Raw genomic sequence first — 17,987 nt, forward strand, 5'->3', positions numbered from 1 at the left:
TCCTTTTTGTGTATATCCCTTAGCCATCAATTTTGCTTTGAATTTGTCAATTGAGCCATCAACTTTTAATTTTTTCCTAAAAATCCATTTGCATCCAATAGGTTTACAATCTCTAGGCAAGTTCACCAACTCCCAATTATGATGGACATTATTGATTCTAATTCAAAGTTGATTGCATCTTTCCAAAAGGTTGTATGTATTGATTTCATTGCCTCTGCATAGGTTTTAGGATCATCCTCAATTGCAAAAGTAGTTATAAAATCTGGCCCAGGATTAGTTTTAGTTCGAGCTCTTTTGCTTCTTCTCAATTCTTGAGGATGTTGATCCTCTTGTTTTTGTGGTTCACGCGATTCTTGAATAGAAGAAGACATCAAATGCTTGTTCATTGGAAAAATATTCTCAAAGAATTTCGCATCCTTGGTTTCAATTATACGATATTACTCCAAAACCAAGGATCTATATGCTGCACTATTCAAAACATAACCAATGAAGACACTATCAACCATTTTTGGTCCAATTTTACTACTTTTAAAGTCAAGAACACCCACCTTAGCCAAACACTCCCACACTTTTAGATAACTTAAGTTTGGGATATATTCTTTCCACAACTCATAAGGAGTTTTTAGTGTCTTTTTGTGTGGAATTCTATTAAGAATATGACAAGCAGATAATATGGCTTCGTCCCACATGTTATTAGGCAAACTAGAACTTATTAACATTGCATTCATCGTATCTTTCAAAGTTCTATTTTTCCTTTCAGCTATTCCATTAGACTGAGATGAATATGGTAGAGTTGTCTCATGCATTATTCTGCTTTGTTCACAAACTTTTTAAAACAAATTAGAGTCATATTCCCCACCTCTATCCGACTTAAGTCTTTTAACCTTTTTGCCAAGTTGAGTTATCCAATTTTTATATTTGACAAACATTTCTTTAGTTTCATCTCTATGACTTAAATGACAAAATTTTGTGTATTTTGAGTAGTCATCATTGAATGTTACATAGTATTTTTTACCACCTCTACTCATATTATTCTTAAAGTCACCAAGATCAATGTGGGTTGACTCTAAAAAATCAATTGTTTTTTCAACAGATTTGAAGAGTTTTTTTGTGGTGTTTTGCTTCTACACAAAATTCACATTTGGATGCCTCATTGTTGGATAGATTAGGAATTAGATTCAAATGTCTCATTCGTTTAATTGAATCAACATTCACGTATCCTAATCTAGCATGCCAAACATCCAAAAAGTCAACAAGATATGGAGAAGAAGAAACTTTATTCACGGCATTACAAATAGCATCCAATACAAATAAACCCCCACAAGAGAAATCCTTTCCCATAAAATTCCCATTCTTAGACATAATCAACTTATCACCATCAAACACAAGTTTGATGCTAGCCTTATTAAGCAATCCACTAGAAATTAAATTTCTTTTCATAGAGGGAACATGCAATACATTAGTTAAAGCAATCGACTTTCTCGATGTAAGTTTCAATAGGACTTTCCCTTTGCCAACAATAGGAGCCATAGTAGCATCTCCAAGGAACACTTGGTCCCCTTCATCCACTCTTTCATACTCAATGAAGTGGTTCTTACTAGTAGCAATATACTTGGTTGCTCCAGTGTCAATAATCCACTCGGTCACATTATGTGCCAAATTCACCTTAGAAACAAAAGCAGCTATCACCTCATCAAATTCAGTTAAGTTCACTTTAGCTTTTAGTGCATGTTGTTTTTGTCCTTTGTGAAACTTACACTGGACAGCTTTATGATTTGGTTTACCACATACAAAACAAAGACCCTTATACTTCTTTTGAATCTTATTGAAATTTGAAAAATTACTTTTTTGGTTGCTTCCACTCTGATTTTTGTTTTTCTTATTATTCTTTGATTTTTGTGAGCCACCTGCAGGTTGTGCATCTACTAAGTTTGCCTTAGTAGCAGACTCAAGCGACAAGGTCACAGAAGTCTGATCTTTCAATCAATTTCTTTCCTCGATTTGAATATGAGATGTCACTTCATCGAGTGATAAATCAGCTTTGTCATGCTTCAAGGTATTGCGAAATTCCTTCCAAGAGGAAGCTTTTCGATCAGTGCGGCTGCCTGGAATGCCTCATCCATATTCATACCTTCTTATGTTACTCCAAGTCTGGTAGGTATGAATTTGGTCAGAAACAGGTATATTGTCCACCATCTTGAAGTCATGGAACTGCCCAATAGCATATCTATTTTTCCTAACACTAGCTTTATCATACTATTTCTTTTGTAGTGCAACCCAAAGTTGTCTGGAATACTCATAGGTTCGATAAAAATCGAACAAAGTATCGTTTGTGTGATGAAGGAAGAAGAAAATGAGATTCACTTCTCAATTAAGACCTTGTTTGATAACCCAATTCAGTATTTAAATTTAATGGATTTAGATTTTAACATATTCAAACCGTTTGATAACCAAAAATTGAACATCTGAATTAATTAAGTAGCACTGAATTTTCTAGGTAACACTTGCTCCCCAAATTAAGTGATAAGTGAAAGTGACAAGCTATTCACTTATCACTGAATGTGATATGGACTCAAATATATTAGATTTAATATTTAACAATTCAATAACTTAATGCATTTAGACTTCATATTTCATATTTCAGTTTCGGATTTCAATTTTATCAAATGCACCCTAAGACTCCAAGTTTACTATTTATAGAAACATTAAGATATAGATACATGTACCATCATTAACACATACATGAATTTGGAAATTCCACGAATGAACTACTTCCTTCGTCCCATTTTGATAGTCGTATTTTCCTTTTTCGTCTGTCCTAAATTATAGTCTACTTTCTAATTGAAGAATGTAGTTATCTTTTAATTTCTCTAAAATACCCTTATTCAATGTAGGTTGTTATTAGTATAAGCTACCTTATTTAATACAAATTGTTATTGAAAATAACCCACCCCATTTAATGTAAAATGAGGATTGATTCTTTCTTGACCATCAATTCAAATTTCCATAAACTATCAATTCAAGTTTCCATGAATAATTAATATAAAGTTGTACTCGATTTAATGTAAGGGTATTTTAGGAAAATAGCAATCTAAATTTGTTTTTCTAACAAAGTTAACTAATTTTTCTTAAACTGTGTGAAAAAGGTAGGACTATTAAAATGGGATAGAGGGAGTAATAAATTCCAAGAGGTACATGAATCTAAAACTAAATGAATGTCGAATGAATAGATATGAATCTTTAAGTATATGTATATGCAAATACAAGAATGAACCTCTAGGAAATATGAAAAGACATCTCTCTAAATTTGAGACAAAATTCCAGCATGCATTCGTTATACAGATGAAGAATGAAATTCTATATTAACTGCTAATACTTTCAAAGTAACCCAAATGCCATAAAAAATCTTTAACAATATACAATTACAAAATGATAAATGATAACTGCAATGTGTTCTGGCCATTAAAAATCTTCTTCAATTCTACTATCTCAGTTCTCTGCTTGGGAGAAAGAATTGTAGCCTGGTTCTTTGTTCTATTCATATGAATAGGTTGAAGTTCCCACACAACCGCGAATTACTATGCTTATTGGTTAAATGCAAGAATTAAAGGGCAAAGAAAAAGAAGAGCAACAAAATAATTTGAAATAGAAAGAGTAGAAAGGAAAAATAACATGGAACTGTATTATTATATGAATAATTTTGGTGACAACATTATTTTGGCAAAAAAAAAAAAAAATCTGATTTTTGTTTGTAAATTGTGTTTCTCAATATTTACATTTTTTTGGGTCGTTGTAGTTAGATCCGAGACTGAACCACATTCAAGTTTGAATTTGGTAGTAATTTACCAAACCATGAGAAAAATATTTCAATCACTAGACAGTTTTCCTCACTAAATTCAGGCGAAGAACTTTAGTCAAATTACCAAAAGTATAATATAATGGCTGCTCCTAGTCTCCTAGATACTCCTTAATGGGCATCTTTATATTCATTACTTTCCTTATATTCAGATAATTTTCCAAAATAGTCACTTTTTTTTTTTAAAAAAAAAAAAAATTAGTTCCTCGCCCTGTAAAGCACTTGCTAGAAAAACCTTTGGCCACTAAAAAACAAATCAGTTAATAAATTAAAATCTATTCTTAATTAAAGGTAAAGTGTGGCACAATTTGCACATCCAAAGAAGCTTTGGGTTAGAATCTAACTATTTTTAATATTTTCTCGTCATTTACTAATACCAAATCTTCCAATAAACTTTATTTGTAATTTAGTAGAATAATAAATTTGGTAAGAAATGAATATCAGTTCAAGCCAAATATGGTAATTGAAAAATAACGTGCTTTGAAAATCGGGAGAGGCACGTCGGGAACATATCTATATAATCACCGAACATAACATTGGAAGTGTACTAGCGCAGCTTAGCTCACTAGATCTTAAAGAAAGTTCAAGAAAATTTTTTCAAAGGTTAGTAGAGTTTTTCAATGATGGTTCCGTTTTAGCTCTTGAATTATGTAAAGAACTAATTTTTTCTTTTTTACTCACAGGCAAATATCTCAACGCCTGATACTCTTTCCCGTTCTTGTCAATTTCATGATGGAGCGTACATATTTTGGTAAGTCTTACATTTCAAGAATTTGTAATCATGGTATTTAGATGCCTTCATATGTGCTTTGTCTTTTATAAGCCGCATTCAGATGTGGGGTTCATGGAACATGATAGCGTAACTGTTAAAAGAGTAAACGAGGAAGGGGAAAAGGTATGAAATTCAAATTAAAAATCTTATGATCATCTAATTAATATCCTTGTTGCTGTATCTGAGTAACTAAACGTTTCTGCTTTAAAACACGGCTGCATGATTTTTGTGGATGAACATAGCCCGCATCGAGTCATAACTTTTTTTTTTTTTTTTCGAACGGAGAGGGTATTCGGGCCATCGGGTAAATCGAATCCGACTAATCCCCTGGCCTGAAAGGAGAGGCCTCTTCCCCTCAAACACGTTAACCCTGGGACTTGATCCCTGATGGGGGAGATGGACAACGGTCGCGGAGGAGCTTCCATGGCCAAACGAGCTGGTCAGGTGGGGCTCATCGAGCCATAACTGAGGTGGTTCGATTTGGGCAATTGATTTCAATTTCAAAGTGTTTCTTGCTAAGGCACTTATTTCCGTGGTATAGAAAAGTATTTATGAAATGACACAGTTACCGTCTCCAGAATACTTTCAACCTTTGACTAGTAAAGAGCACGATTGTCATTTTATAAGAAATCTGCTATGAAACTAAAATTTTAGCTACGTCAATGTCATTTGCTCTACTCGTTTTCTAGATGCATGCTGACGAGAGACTCACTTATCCTGATTGGAAGGATAAGTGAAACTAAATTTGTTTGGGCGAGGAGTTCTTGATTTAGTGGTCAAGATTGAAACTCCAGAATTTAGAGATTTCGAGTTCAAATCTCGTTCCCTCTCTTTATTTTTTTTAAATCTCACTTCTTTCTTGTCAAAAAAATAAAAGAAACTATATTTATTTTCTTTCACGTGCCAATCTTACTATGGACTTACCTCACAATAAAGGCATCATACACTTGAAAGGCCGAATTCTATTATGAGATATTGTTTGGATAGGAAGTTATTTGAAATATTTATTTGAAATAATTACTGTAACACTTTTTGTGATGTGATGTATGTGATATAGAAAGGTGGTTGAAAATTGTATATATGATGCAAGCAAAATAAAATCTGAAATTTTTATTTGAAAATCTTGCAATCCAAACAAACCTACGTCTACTAGATGTTGGTCCATGATAGGAACTCTGAAGTACGATTCACTTGTGCAGCTAGTTCGGTTAGGGTCCACTTGTGAAGCCAATTTTTTTATGACTCACTATCCACTAAGTGCGACCTAATCCACAAAGAAAATCTTTTGATGCCTAAGCGTTAGGAATATCATATTCATTGACTTTTTTCTTTTCTTTTATCGACACCAATGAACACCGTCCCATATTGTGACAAATTTTGTGGGAGGTAAGATTCGAACCCTTGACCTCCTACACCACCAAGCCTTGGGATGACCAATGGCCCAAAGGCCCAATGAATATCATATTCATTGACCATTGTATTGTTTTCACTCCAAGTTTCTTTTGGATACAAATGTCATTTCCGTATTTTAGTCATTTTGCTAATCTGTACTATGTTCATTGGCAAAATTTAATGCCGTCTTAAATTATTTTTTATTGCTTTTTTTCTAATTTGGATCACTGTTATTTGACTCTTGCCATTTTTTTGTGTTAAAATTTGAAAACTTTCAATATAGTTAAAATCATATGGAAGCTTTATAAATTCAATAGATCATCCAAATACTTGTTTAAAATAATTTGATTTTGCTAACTTAATTTAATTCTTTATTACTAATAAACTACTCCATCCGTCTCTTATATTTAGTCATGTTTGGAGATATGTGTTTTTTATACATAATACACTCCACCAATAAGATTTTTCTTTTGTTCTACTTTTGCTCTTAATCATGTGCCGGTCAAAGTAAAAAGTAGAAAACAATCTCATCACGTTTGCCTTTATGCATCACTAATGAAGGTCATAAGGGGAATTTCAGAGTATAAAGTAGTTAGACATGTCAAATATGACAAATATTTTGGGACAGCCAAAAAAAAAATGGTATTTTCAATGGGACGGAGGGAGTAATAATTAATGTATTAAGTTTTTATACACTATCAATATAGAGGTTTCATATGAATTAGTTGTTTTTTGGGGTGTTTTTGAAATATTTTACTGTACCAGTATATATGAAATTTTTTTTACTGTAGATATGTTTTTTGTTATGTTTTTGGAGGGATTTTAGGAATATATTTTGGGGTAATTTTTAAAATTAAATTAATTTTATGTTACTTTTTAAAATTAATACTACCACCCACAATCACAACCACCACTGCCACCATCCCCACTCATCACTGCTATCACCCCCTCCCTCCTCCTTGCTCTTCCCTTTCCCTCTTCCCTTTCCCTCTTCCTCTTCCCTTTCCCTTCTCTTCACCCCATCCCTTGGCCCCCCCCCTTTCTTCTCGATCTGGTCGAGATCAGATCCAGATCAAGGCCTTTGGTCGCGGCCACATTGCGACCAAAAAGTTGCAACCTTTTGATCGCAATCTGGCCGCAACCAGAGGCCTTGATCTGGATCTAGTCTCGACCAAATCGAGGTTGGAGGGGACGACTGGGGGGTGTGGAAGGGCCAGGATGGTGGGGGGAGGGGAGGGGAGGAGGAAGAGGGAGGGGTGATGGTAGTGATGGGTGGTGGGTGATGGTGATAGGTGAAAAATATTGTAGAACTTTTTTTTATTTTTGTGTATATTTGTGAGTTAGTTTTGATATATTGTATGGATGATGTGTTTTTTGAGTTGTTTTTTGGTTTGTGTATTATTGTAACATTATATTTGCATAACTAGTTTTTGAAAAATAGGCCAATCCAAACGGAGCTAGAGTTTTTTATACTATCAGTTATAGATCTATGTCATCTGTGCAAAATCTGAATTTCAAATTTGAAATTAGATGGCATGATATATATCCGATACCGCACATGCATGTTTACTTAATTGCTCTAAGCATGACATAAAATATTTCTTCTTTCATTTTGTTTGACACTAGCATCGTAAGGCAAATGGCTAGGTTTTTTGAGTTTGATTTGCAACTACACTACTAAGCAAGAATACATTCCTTAGATATTTGATTTAGAGATCTATAACTTAATAATAATAATAATATTTTTTTAATAACATAAAAATGCAATAGTTGAATACTAATTTAGCCAAATTGAATATTCAAATTGCATACACGTCAATTCTATGTCCCCTTGATTTGCTTCCATTCGGTCCTCATAACTATTGTTAAACAAAAAGGTATAGTTGTGACTATCTGGTAGTGTGTGTTTTCCTTTTTTTTAGAGTGCATATGAATATATTTTGGGACATTGTTACTTCTTTTGAGTGGACAAATATTATCACATAATCCAATTTTGTAAATAAAAAATGTTCAAATTTTTAATTAAATGTCTCATTTTAGATAGCAAAAAAAAAATGTTATTAAGTAATAGAACTTGAATTATTTATGACTAAAATGCAGTAGATGTTGTTAAGTCACCAATAACTTAACATTTGACACATATATAAAAGTTAGAGATGCATAGAAGGGTAAACTTGACCCCTATAATTTAGATTTTTCTTCTTACAATTAAGATGTTTCCTAGATGGAGTGGGAATAGGCTTTCTCTAGATTTTTGTGAGGAATAAGAGATTCCAGAAAAAAGTTGGAATAAACTTTGTAGGAGGAAAGGCCTTTCTAACAAATATTTTTGCTTCTTAAATCTTAGTCTATCCTTGCTAGGTTTTTACTATAAAGAAACTTTATTTATTTTCTTTCATGTGCCAATCCTACAAATGACCACACCACACAATAAAGGCGTGATGTACTTATAAGATCGAATTCTATTATGAAATGATGTCCACTGGACTGTGGTCCGTGATAGGAAAAAAACTCTAAGGTAGGACCTACTTATGGACCCAATTCTATTATGGGGCGCTATCCACTGGATCACGGTCCATAATAGAAAATTCCCCCAAGGTGTGAATCACTTTTGATGCCAATGTTTATATGGGTGATTGTTCATTAGGCTACAGTCCATAACAAAGATTCCTTTTTTTGTTTGAGCGCAGCAAAAGTTCTTAAAATAAGGCCCACTTCTGAAACCACTATCCACTAGAGGGCAACCTAATTAATACCTATGCATTGAAATTAGGACTTAGTAACCACTCAATCGAGTTTCAAGTCAATGGATTCGATTAATTAATTTGGGGTCAAATCAGATTACGTGATAAATACGTCATAAATATATATTAATGATATGCAATCAAAATAATACATGAAATTTTCCCTTGAATTGCTAGTTAGTTGATGGGTTTGGATTTGGTGCAAAAGGACTTTAGTTAAATAATTTTAAAAGTTACAAGTAGAAATGTAAATTTAGTAGGTTAATTTTACACTTAGTTAAAACTATAACGGGGTCAAAATACAATTACGAAATTGTTGCAAAGCATTCAAAGCTAATAAATACCAAACCTAATTCCTACTTGCTATTCTGCTTGCTGCGGTAGTCACTGGCTTTCTTTTTTCGTTTTTGTTTTTACCTTATTTCTTCCTCTTCTTCTTTCTCTAGACTACACCATAATTCTTTTATTACACAATAAACTCACATGAAAACTCTCTCTCTTCTTCATTATTTTCTTTTTCCATCCTCTCTCTTCTTTTCCCTTCTTTGCTCTTTTATTTTTTTAGCCTATTGATTGCGAGTATTTCAAGAACTTAGTTGCATGAGAAGTGGGTATAGAGAAATTAGATAATGAAAATTTCTCCTAATCTGGATTTGTAAATTCATTTTAGATTAGTTTTTAGCTGTGTTTTTAAACTCGGACCAGACCGGCTGGTCCGATTGATCGAACCAGGAACCGGTCAAATGTCCGGTCCAAATTATTCTAAAAAATCAGATGTATAAAAACTTGGTAAAATCTGGTAAAAAATTGGGTTTGGCCGCCAAACCCAAAGAACCGATGTGAAAAAACGGTTTGATGCCTAAGTGTTACGAATATCATGTTCATTGACCATTATTTTGTTTGTACTCCAAATTTCTTATAGATACAAATGTTAGTTTGAATCACGAAATATACACTATTCTTTTTCTTGTAATTTTAAAGCACCATTCCTATTCATCTATGATTCAACCGTGACTGCTGACACCACTCAATGTTGCTTTTAGTAGGTAAGCTCATTTAGAACCACATGATTTACAAATGAGCCTAGCCTTGATTAAAGAATTTTATCCACTTAAGTTATGAGTCTCATTATAGTGCCGAATTAGGTAATGAAGAAAACCAATTGCTACTCACTTCATTAACATTCACCATTAGGTAATATCAATCTTCCTTTAAAGAGTATCGATTTTACAATTTTGGATACTTTATTCCTTTTATTGATTTTGGATAGTAGTTGACAGTCGGAAAACACCTACTCGGCACTTGAGAATTTACCTTAAACCATTGTAAGTAGAAATCTGCATATTATGCACGCATAAGCAAATTATGTATCGCAATTATGCATGAACAAGTCTCCAATAAGGAAACAGATTTTTACTACAACAAGCAACAAGTTCTTGATAACTTTTTCTCGCATTATTATTTGTTCTCTCTTTCTCTCCCATAAATATCAAAAACTATGTGAAAATGTGTACTGTTACTACAAATAGGGAAGACACAGTGGCCACATGCTTTCTCTTCAAAAATTCAATATTCGTATAAGCCTGTTATCCTTTTGATCTTTTACACTGGTTTTAATTTCTTTTTGCAAAATTATTGTTTGATGTTCTAGATTGCTTTATTTTTTGGGATAATTTCAGAAACCTCCCTTGAGGTTTCTAACAATTTCACTCAGCTCCCTCCAATTTTAAAAAATTACATTGACCTTCCTTACTTATACTATTTAAGTAACATTATAGACCCATTAGGCTATAATTATATTTAAGTATCCTAAATACCCTTACGCAATATCATAACATCAAAAGAGAGTGAAAAAAAAAAGGTTTAGGGATCAATTTAACCAAAAAAAAAGTAACAAACACTTTTATCCAAATTTACTATACTTCCATGATAATTGTAAACCCAAAACCTCATCAACCATTCAATCAAACTCCAATCTAATTCCCAAATTCTATCAATTTTGGTATCACTCGCACTCCAACTTAATCCCTAAATGCTATCAATTTCGGCATCATCAAAATCCCAAACTCTACCCGAATCACTTTACAAATAGACCATAACCATCACCACCAACTAAAATACCTTCAAAAGCTTCTCGCCCCAAATTAACACTACATTTTGTCTATTGGCTAATCTTACACCTCAAATTATGAACCCAACACCTATTGTATATCACCTTCTTTGAACAGAAGACCTGGCCAACCACTATTGATGTCTTTGCCAAGAGCAACCCATACTCCAATAGCGTTAGGAACAGAGAAACTAAATCTTTATGACAAACCACCACCAATACTTGTAAATCAAACAAAAATAAAACTACATGAAAATATTAGATTCTAGTGTGTAATAGACATAATAGCATAACCCAGAGTCATCCCTTTTTCTCTTCCAACCATAGCCCATTAATTGCATTTTTTTCCTCTCTATCACAACCATCTTCATCATCTCCATCTAATTTGACCATGAAATTTTCATTTGCTCCCTCAATTTGTAATTTTGTAAATTTTGATTCTTTAATTTATGCAAATTATAATACGAGAAGAAAGAAACAAAGAGGCCGATAGTTAAGTACTACAGAAAGAGAGAAATAGACAAGAAATAAACACTTCGGGTATGTTTGCATGGTGGTGTAGTTGATGGGTGGAAGAGACTATGGGGTTATAGGTAGGAAGGAGAGAATCATAAGAGATAGAAAAAAAGGGAGAGAAAGAGAAAAGAAACTGTTGTTAATTAAAGTAGGGTTGGAGATTATGACGAATTGTTGCAGTTTTTTATATTTTCTTTTACTCTTGGTTTGGCTTTTGTATCCCACATATGTGGTAAATTATCTATTAAATAGAGGGTATTGTAGTCATTTTATTGAACCAATGGAGGTTAGTGTAATTTTTTAAAATTGGGGGAAGCTAAGTGAAATTATCAGAAACCTCAAGAGATGTTTCTGAAATTATCCCTTATTTTTTCCCTGGATTTTGCATTTTTAATCAAAAGCCACAGATGACTTGTTTTTGGGACTTTCATTTTGAACTTTTCCAAAATCAAATTTTACCCAAAAATTTTACTTAGCCCTTAACAAGTTAGTTGCAGCTGAGCTGCCTTACTCTAAGAAGTAAAAAAGGGTCGTAGTCCTCTTTGTCAACCTATGGGCTACTCAGATCACGATCTAGGGGTGCGCATTCCTATAATTAATGCTTTTTAATCTGAAGGAGTAGTGGCATTTAGGCATTATTTCTCTTCTGATTAGGCAAGCGACGAAGAGATAAGGGAAAAGCAAGGTGACAAACAAGTAGAAGATCATTTAGATGACGTTTCTGATAATCTCTCATATTAGATTTTAAAAGAGGGCTACTTCCTGGAAGAGAGAGTTGGTTACGTTTCCTTCACTTTTCGGTGGTAAGCAGCATTGAGTTCCACCAAATCTTTAATTTATTGAATTTAACCTGGTTTTAACTGATAGAAATCGGAAAAAATAGGGTTTCTTCATTTTTTTGGGTTTTTAAATGCTTTTTAAAATTTTTCTAGATGTGAATTTGACACTCGTATATATTCTAGGATTCATTTTTTACCTTCAAAATAATTCGGATTAGTGTACTTGTTCTTATGAATTTTTTTTTCTAATATAAATTACAATCTTAATTTTTATAGTTTGTCATATAAGTTTTCTTGATTTATATAAACTCACTAAATTTTTATTTAAAATTCTGAAACACATTAGGTTATATAAAATTAAAATATGGGGTCAATCTTTTTTTTAACCCTTGCATCCCTTCCAACATCCTTCCTACCTTTAACTACTAGTTACAGGATTCTAACTCTGGATCTAATAGTAGAGAAGATTCTAAAAACTGTCCCCTGACCTCTAAATATAAGTTAATACTGTATACACTAACTAGATATATACGTGCCACCTATGCAAAAAAAAAAAAAAAAAAAAAAAAAAAAATATATATATATATATATATATATTGATGGTTTAGAAGTAGGTAGCATCCATTCATATCCATGAATACACACATTATCAGTATATGTAAGATTACTCATTCATTTGGTTTTTTCATACCACATCCACAAGTGGATCCAAAAGTTTTGACTATACATTCATTAATCCAATTTCAAATCAATTCTATCTAGCCATGAATTGTATCTTGAAATTGTTAGCTTAAATAAATGGAAAGAATTTGATCCAATTTAGGACGCATGGTCCAAAGAGCTTTGACCATAAAAACATTTGGTCATATAAGCATTTGGTCATTATTAAACTAAACTATTGAAAATAAGATATAAACTTTTGGTCATTATAAGATACCTTATATGAGCTTTTGGTCATTATTAAACCATTGAAAGTAAGATACCATATATTATACATGTATCACACAGATTAGATATCATAAATAAGCAACTGTCTATACAAACTAGCACGCATTAAGTAAAAAAAGTCACAAATAATTAATCACTTCTGCCATTCCTTATCTCCCCCTCCTTTCCTAGAAATTTCACATAAGAAATAGGAAAATATCCTTTATTTTCTTGTTTCAACTAATGCAAATCCATTTTTCATACAAGTAAAATTTACCAAAGAAATACATCATAATTCCTCGGGGAAAAAAAATTTCCCTAACAAAAAGACAAAATTTTGTTTACTAACAAAATGTTTCACTTATCCTTGCCATTCTTTTCTTTGTAGAAGGAATTCAGAAGCATTTACACTTCTGTCTATGTGTAATGCCCACCTACAAGTGCGTATGTTCTCAAGCAAAAGAAGCTGCCTCAAAACAATGACCCGTGTAAGCCAAAAATGAGCTAAGTGAACACTGAAACCGACGCAAACAGTGACGTGTAAGAAAAAAGAGCTAAGTGAACACTGAAGAGTGAAGAAGGAAAGATAGCATGCAATGCAACTCTTTACTCTCGAGTGCTGATCCATCGATCAAGTGAGCTGATCACCGCCTTTGGTGCTATAAGACAAACTTGTTCAATTGCAGCTGTAACCTCCACCAGTATGTAGCTTTGCAAAAACTTCTTCGTCGGCAAAAATACAATCTCACCATCTCTTCATTTTCTCACAATGCTGATGCTGCTTTAGCCCCTTTTCTCTCAAAACAATTCCAAGAAGTTCACTGATTTCGATTTCTGCATCTATTTCTGTTAGTTTTTTTTTTTTTTGCATGCAAGGCATAAATGATACAATACAATACAAACCATATTTTTTTCCTTTTGTTTCAGGATAATCTGGTGGATCTTGGTTGAATCTGTTCAGGACATTTTATTTTTCTAGGGAATTTTGTAAGTTTTGGTGCTAATATTTGGTGATCATTCTTAATTTTGGTGTTTTTTAGACTGATTGTTAAGCATTGTGTTTTGTTTTGAGACTATTTTTTGGGGTTGGAAAGCATTCTATGCGAAACTTGTACTAACTCTGTTTTGTACAGATTTTGCTTGTTACTGTGTTGGGATTTCGCAAGTTTGGGCACTAATTTCTTGTGTACAACCTCTTTTTTTTTTTTTGGTTTTGTTTCAGGAATCGGGGCGGCTCTTGATTGAATCTGTTCAGAATCCTTCTGTTTTTCTTGGGAATTTTGCAAGTGTTGGTGCTAATTTGTGGTGATGTTTCTATTTCTTTTAAATGTATGTTAGGCATTATGGCTTTGTATTGGAACCATCTTTTGCGGGTTGAAGGAGCATTCTTTGCTAAAATTGTACCGTCTCTTTCTTGATTTTGTTTTGACTCTGCTTGTTACTGTGTGAGCAAACGTTACTTTGCGGGTCTCACTATTGTTGTCGATTTGGTCATTGATTGGTAAATATTTGTGTAATTTGGGATCCATTTTCAGTTGCTTGCTCTTGATTTTCGTAGGTTCAGTGATTTTGGGATACTGATCCATTTCTGTAGTTGATCCAATAGATTAATTGATTGGTGTGTGGTTGGTCTATGATTTAGCATGAATAAATTTTTGCAGTCTACTTAGTGTTGGCAGACGTGTAAGGGGCTTTTGAAGTTTAAAGTTTTTGGATTTTTTGTTATTGTTTTTAATTTTTTCTTTAGGATGGGTAAGCAAGAATTTTAAAATCGTCATTATGGCGCCATGGCACAATGAAAGAGGTTTGAATCTTTAGTATTGTCGAGTGGAGTACATCTTTTTTGGATTTCTTGTTTTATTTTTACTTTTTTTGAGATGCAAGTTTTCTTTAAGGCACATAAATGAGGATTTTGAAATCGCTGTTATCTCGCCATGGCGCGCACATGAGAATTTTGAAGTTTGCGCTATGCCATCATGGTGTGCAGACGAGTATTTCAAAATCACCGTTATGGCGCCATGGCATGATGAAAGAAGTTTGGATCTTTACTATCATCGAGTTTGCAATTAGCTCCTTCGCGAGTCAATGGGGTCCACCTTTCTTTTTTTTTTTTTTTTTTGCCTTTACGATGATATATCTGCCTATATCGTGAATTATAGGAACATGTTTTTGGAAATGACATACTATATTGTAGTGGCCAATTTTTTGACTATTGCTTTTAATCATTTATCTATCTTCAGTCAATTTCATTGTGCGTGCTGCCTTTATTTATATATTCCCAAAAGTAATATTTTCACCCAAAAAAAATGCATTTATGAATATATTTTTGAAGGAAATCTTTTCATGAAATTGCATTGAAGAGTACATTTTTTGAAGCAAATCTTTTCATGAATGTATCTTCAAAGTCATTGACTTTCCACTTTTGAACACAACAATATTGTTGACAATGTTGTAATATGTAATTTACATTCCTTCTATTGGCTAATCAGTGTTTTGGTAGTAAAGACTTGCATACTCCCTAGAGCTGAAATTGCATATTGTTAGTTTTTTTTTTTTAATGGGAGGTTTTCTTTAAGGCAGGCAAGTAAGAATTTTTAAATCGCCATTTTGGCATTATGGTGTGGTGAAAGAGGTCCAGATCCTAGGGTCGTCAAGTGTGCAATTGGCTCCTTAATGAGTAATTGGGGTCCATCTGTTTTTACCTATATCGTAATATATCTACCTATATTTTTTGAAAATGGCACACCATTTTCGCATCCACGTTGTGTTAATTACCATTTTTAATTACTTGTCCACTTTGTTCAATTCCATTGCGCGTCGCCCTTATTTACATATTCCCAAACATACTACTTTTACAAAAATATTGCATTTTTTATCATCTTTTTGAAGGAGATCTTTTCATGAAATCGTATTATTAGTCATTGTTTTCCCACTGACCTTTGTTACTTTGTGACCTTTTTCCCTTATGTTTAAAAGAAACTTCGCTGCTTTGCAATCCCTATGAAAAGGAAGAAAGGCAATGGAGAAATTTTGTTGGATCTACTCTCAGTAATTGATAGAGCTCTGTCCATCCTAATTAGATTCACCTAGTTTTGTTGCAATAATCTTTTAATGCTTGTAATGTGAAATGCTGATTCTATGTTTGTTCTCATTCAAGGTGTAAGTGTTACTACTATTCATATGATTATATGCTATCCATCTTAATTCATCACAAGGAATGAATAGTAGCATTTCTGTAGGACTACATATTTTGTGTGCATTAAGCTGTTTGGAGATATGGTCTGATATGTTTTTGAGTTCCTGCTCAGAAGCTGAATTTGCTTTTGGCAGTGATGAGAAGTCCTCGAAGGATGTCTGACATTGGGCGACTTGCTGGGCATGAGAGTCATCATCATTATAAGAGATTTCAGCCCTATGACAAGTGCGCTAAGCTAGATGTCTCCAATGGTTCAGTATCTAACATGGGCAAAGAGAAAAATGCCCTATCACAGGAGAAAAATGCCCACTTTGAAAACATGGGCAAAGATCAAAATAGTCGTGGGCAGTTCAGTGGAGATGAAACGATCATGGCAGCACATGCTTTAGTGGACCTGAGTAGTGCTAAATCTTCACTTGGAACAGATGTTGCTGGATCCAGATTGTCAAAGTTGAACTCCATAGCAGGTTTCTCTCCCTTTCCTCAGTCGAATAATTCGCGGAACATGGCCTCTGGTGGATGTCCTGAAGTTGGTAGTCGCAGCCACGTGCTCAAGTCCATCCAGCTGTTTGAGGAGCAATACATGAAGCTTTTGCAAGAACAGAACACAAAAGGCAAGAAAAAAAGAGGAGCAAATGAGAGGATTGATATAAAAGCAGCCATGATTCTAAAGAAAGAAGGAAAGTGGGTCAATACCACTAGAGAAGTTGGAGAAATCCCTGGTGTTGAAATTGGTGATCAATTTCAGTATAGGGCTGAACTTGCTATTGTTGGGCTCCATACCCAACTTTCTGCTGGGATCGACTACATAAAAATTGGGAGCAAACTCTTTGCAACATGCATTGTCGATTCTGGTCGCTACAATAATGAGAGGAGATCTCCAGACGTGTTCATCTACACAGGCGAAGGCGGAAATCCAGAGATTTACAAGAAAAAGGCGGAGGACCAAGAACTTAAACGTGGTAACCTGGCCTTGAAGACTAGCATGCTAGCAGATCTTCCTGTGAGAGTTGTACGTTGTCATCAATCTCCTGAGGCACCTAATCCCTTGGGCGTGAACAATGGGACCGGCCTTAGATACACTTATCTAGGATTGTATAAGGTGAGCTCCTGCGACAGGGTGAGAGATAAATATGGAAAGCTGGCGTTCAAGTTCACAATGGTAAGGAACCAAGATCGTGGTGGCGCGAGCGGCAGCTGCAAGAGGGAAAGGTCGCATCCCAAGGCGAATGATTCTACTAGGAGCAAAGGCAAAGGAGGTATTATTACCAAGGCGAGGGGCTCCTATCAGAAAAGAGCCTCTTTCCCGCAGGCATGAGATTTGCTGCCAAGACCAAGTTTATCTGCCTTAGATTTGTTGTTAATGAATGTAACATGTACATATACAATCCCTTGTTTAAGTTGGATTAACCCTTTTTTTTTTATTCTAGAGAATATATCCATTTAAGTTCTTTCGGATTAACTTAATTGTTTCGTCTAGTTTTTGTGTCTTATTTTCGATTAATGATTTTTTCCATTGTGCCAGTACTACTTGAAATCTGACATCACTGCTGTTAGGCACTAGCAACATGATGTTTAAAGAATCTTGAGCCTCTCTTATGCAAACTTGTAAGTTGCTGTTGATTTTTATAGATGTTTTCAGTATCTCGTATGATGAGAAGATTAAAATATTTTGCTTGGTGATTCAAAGTTCTC

At 33.8% G+C, this 17,987-nt stretch overlaps 1 protein-coding gene across 1 annotated transcript; it reads left to right on the forward strand.

The window, feature by feature from the left end:
* Nucleotides 1-13,840: 13,840 nt before the first annotated feature.
* Nucleotides 13,841-17,660, forward strand: LOC113741436 (YDG domain-containing protein At5g47150). Its single transcript, XM_027268963.2, has 3 exons — nt 13,841-14,083; nt 14,319-14,401; nt 16,427-17,660. Exon 3 carries the CDS (start codon nt 16,429-16,431, stop codon nt 17,608-17,610), a length of 1,182 nt encoding a protein of 393 aa, XP_027124764.2. The 5' UTR covers nt 13,841-14,083; nt 14,319-14,401; nt 16,427-16,428; the 3' UTR covers nt 17,611-17,660.
* Nucleotides 17,661-17,987: the final 327 nt, after the last annotated feature.

This window comes from Coffea arabica, chromosome 4e, assembly GCF_036785885.1.
Source record: "Coffea arabica cultivar ET-39 chromosome 4e, Coffea Arabica ET-39 HiFi, whole genome shotgun sequence".
Classification (NCBI taxonomy): domain Eukaryota; kingdom Viridiplantae; phylum Streptophyta; class Magnoliopsida; order Gentianales; family Rubiaceae; genus Coffea; species Coffea arabica.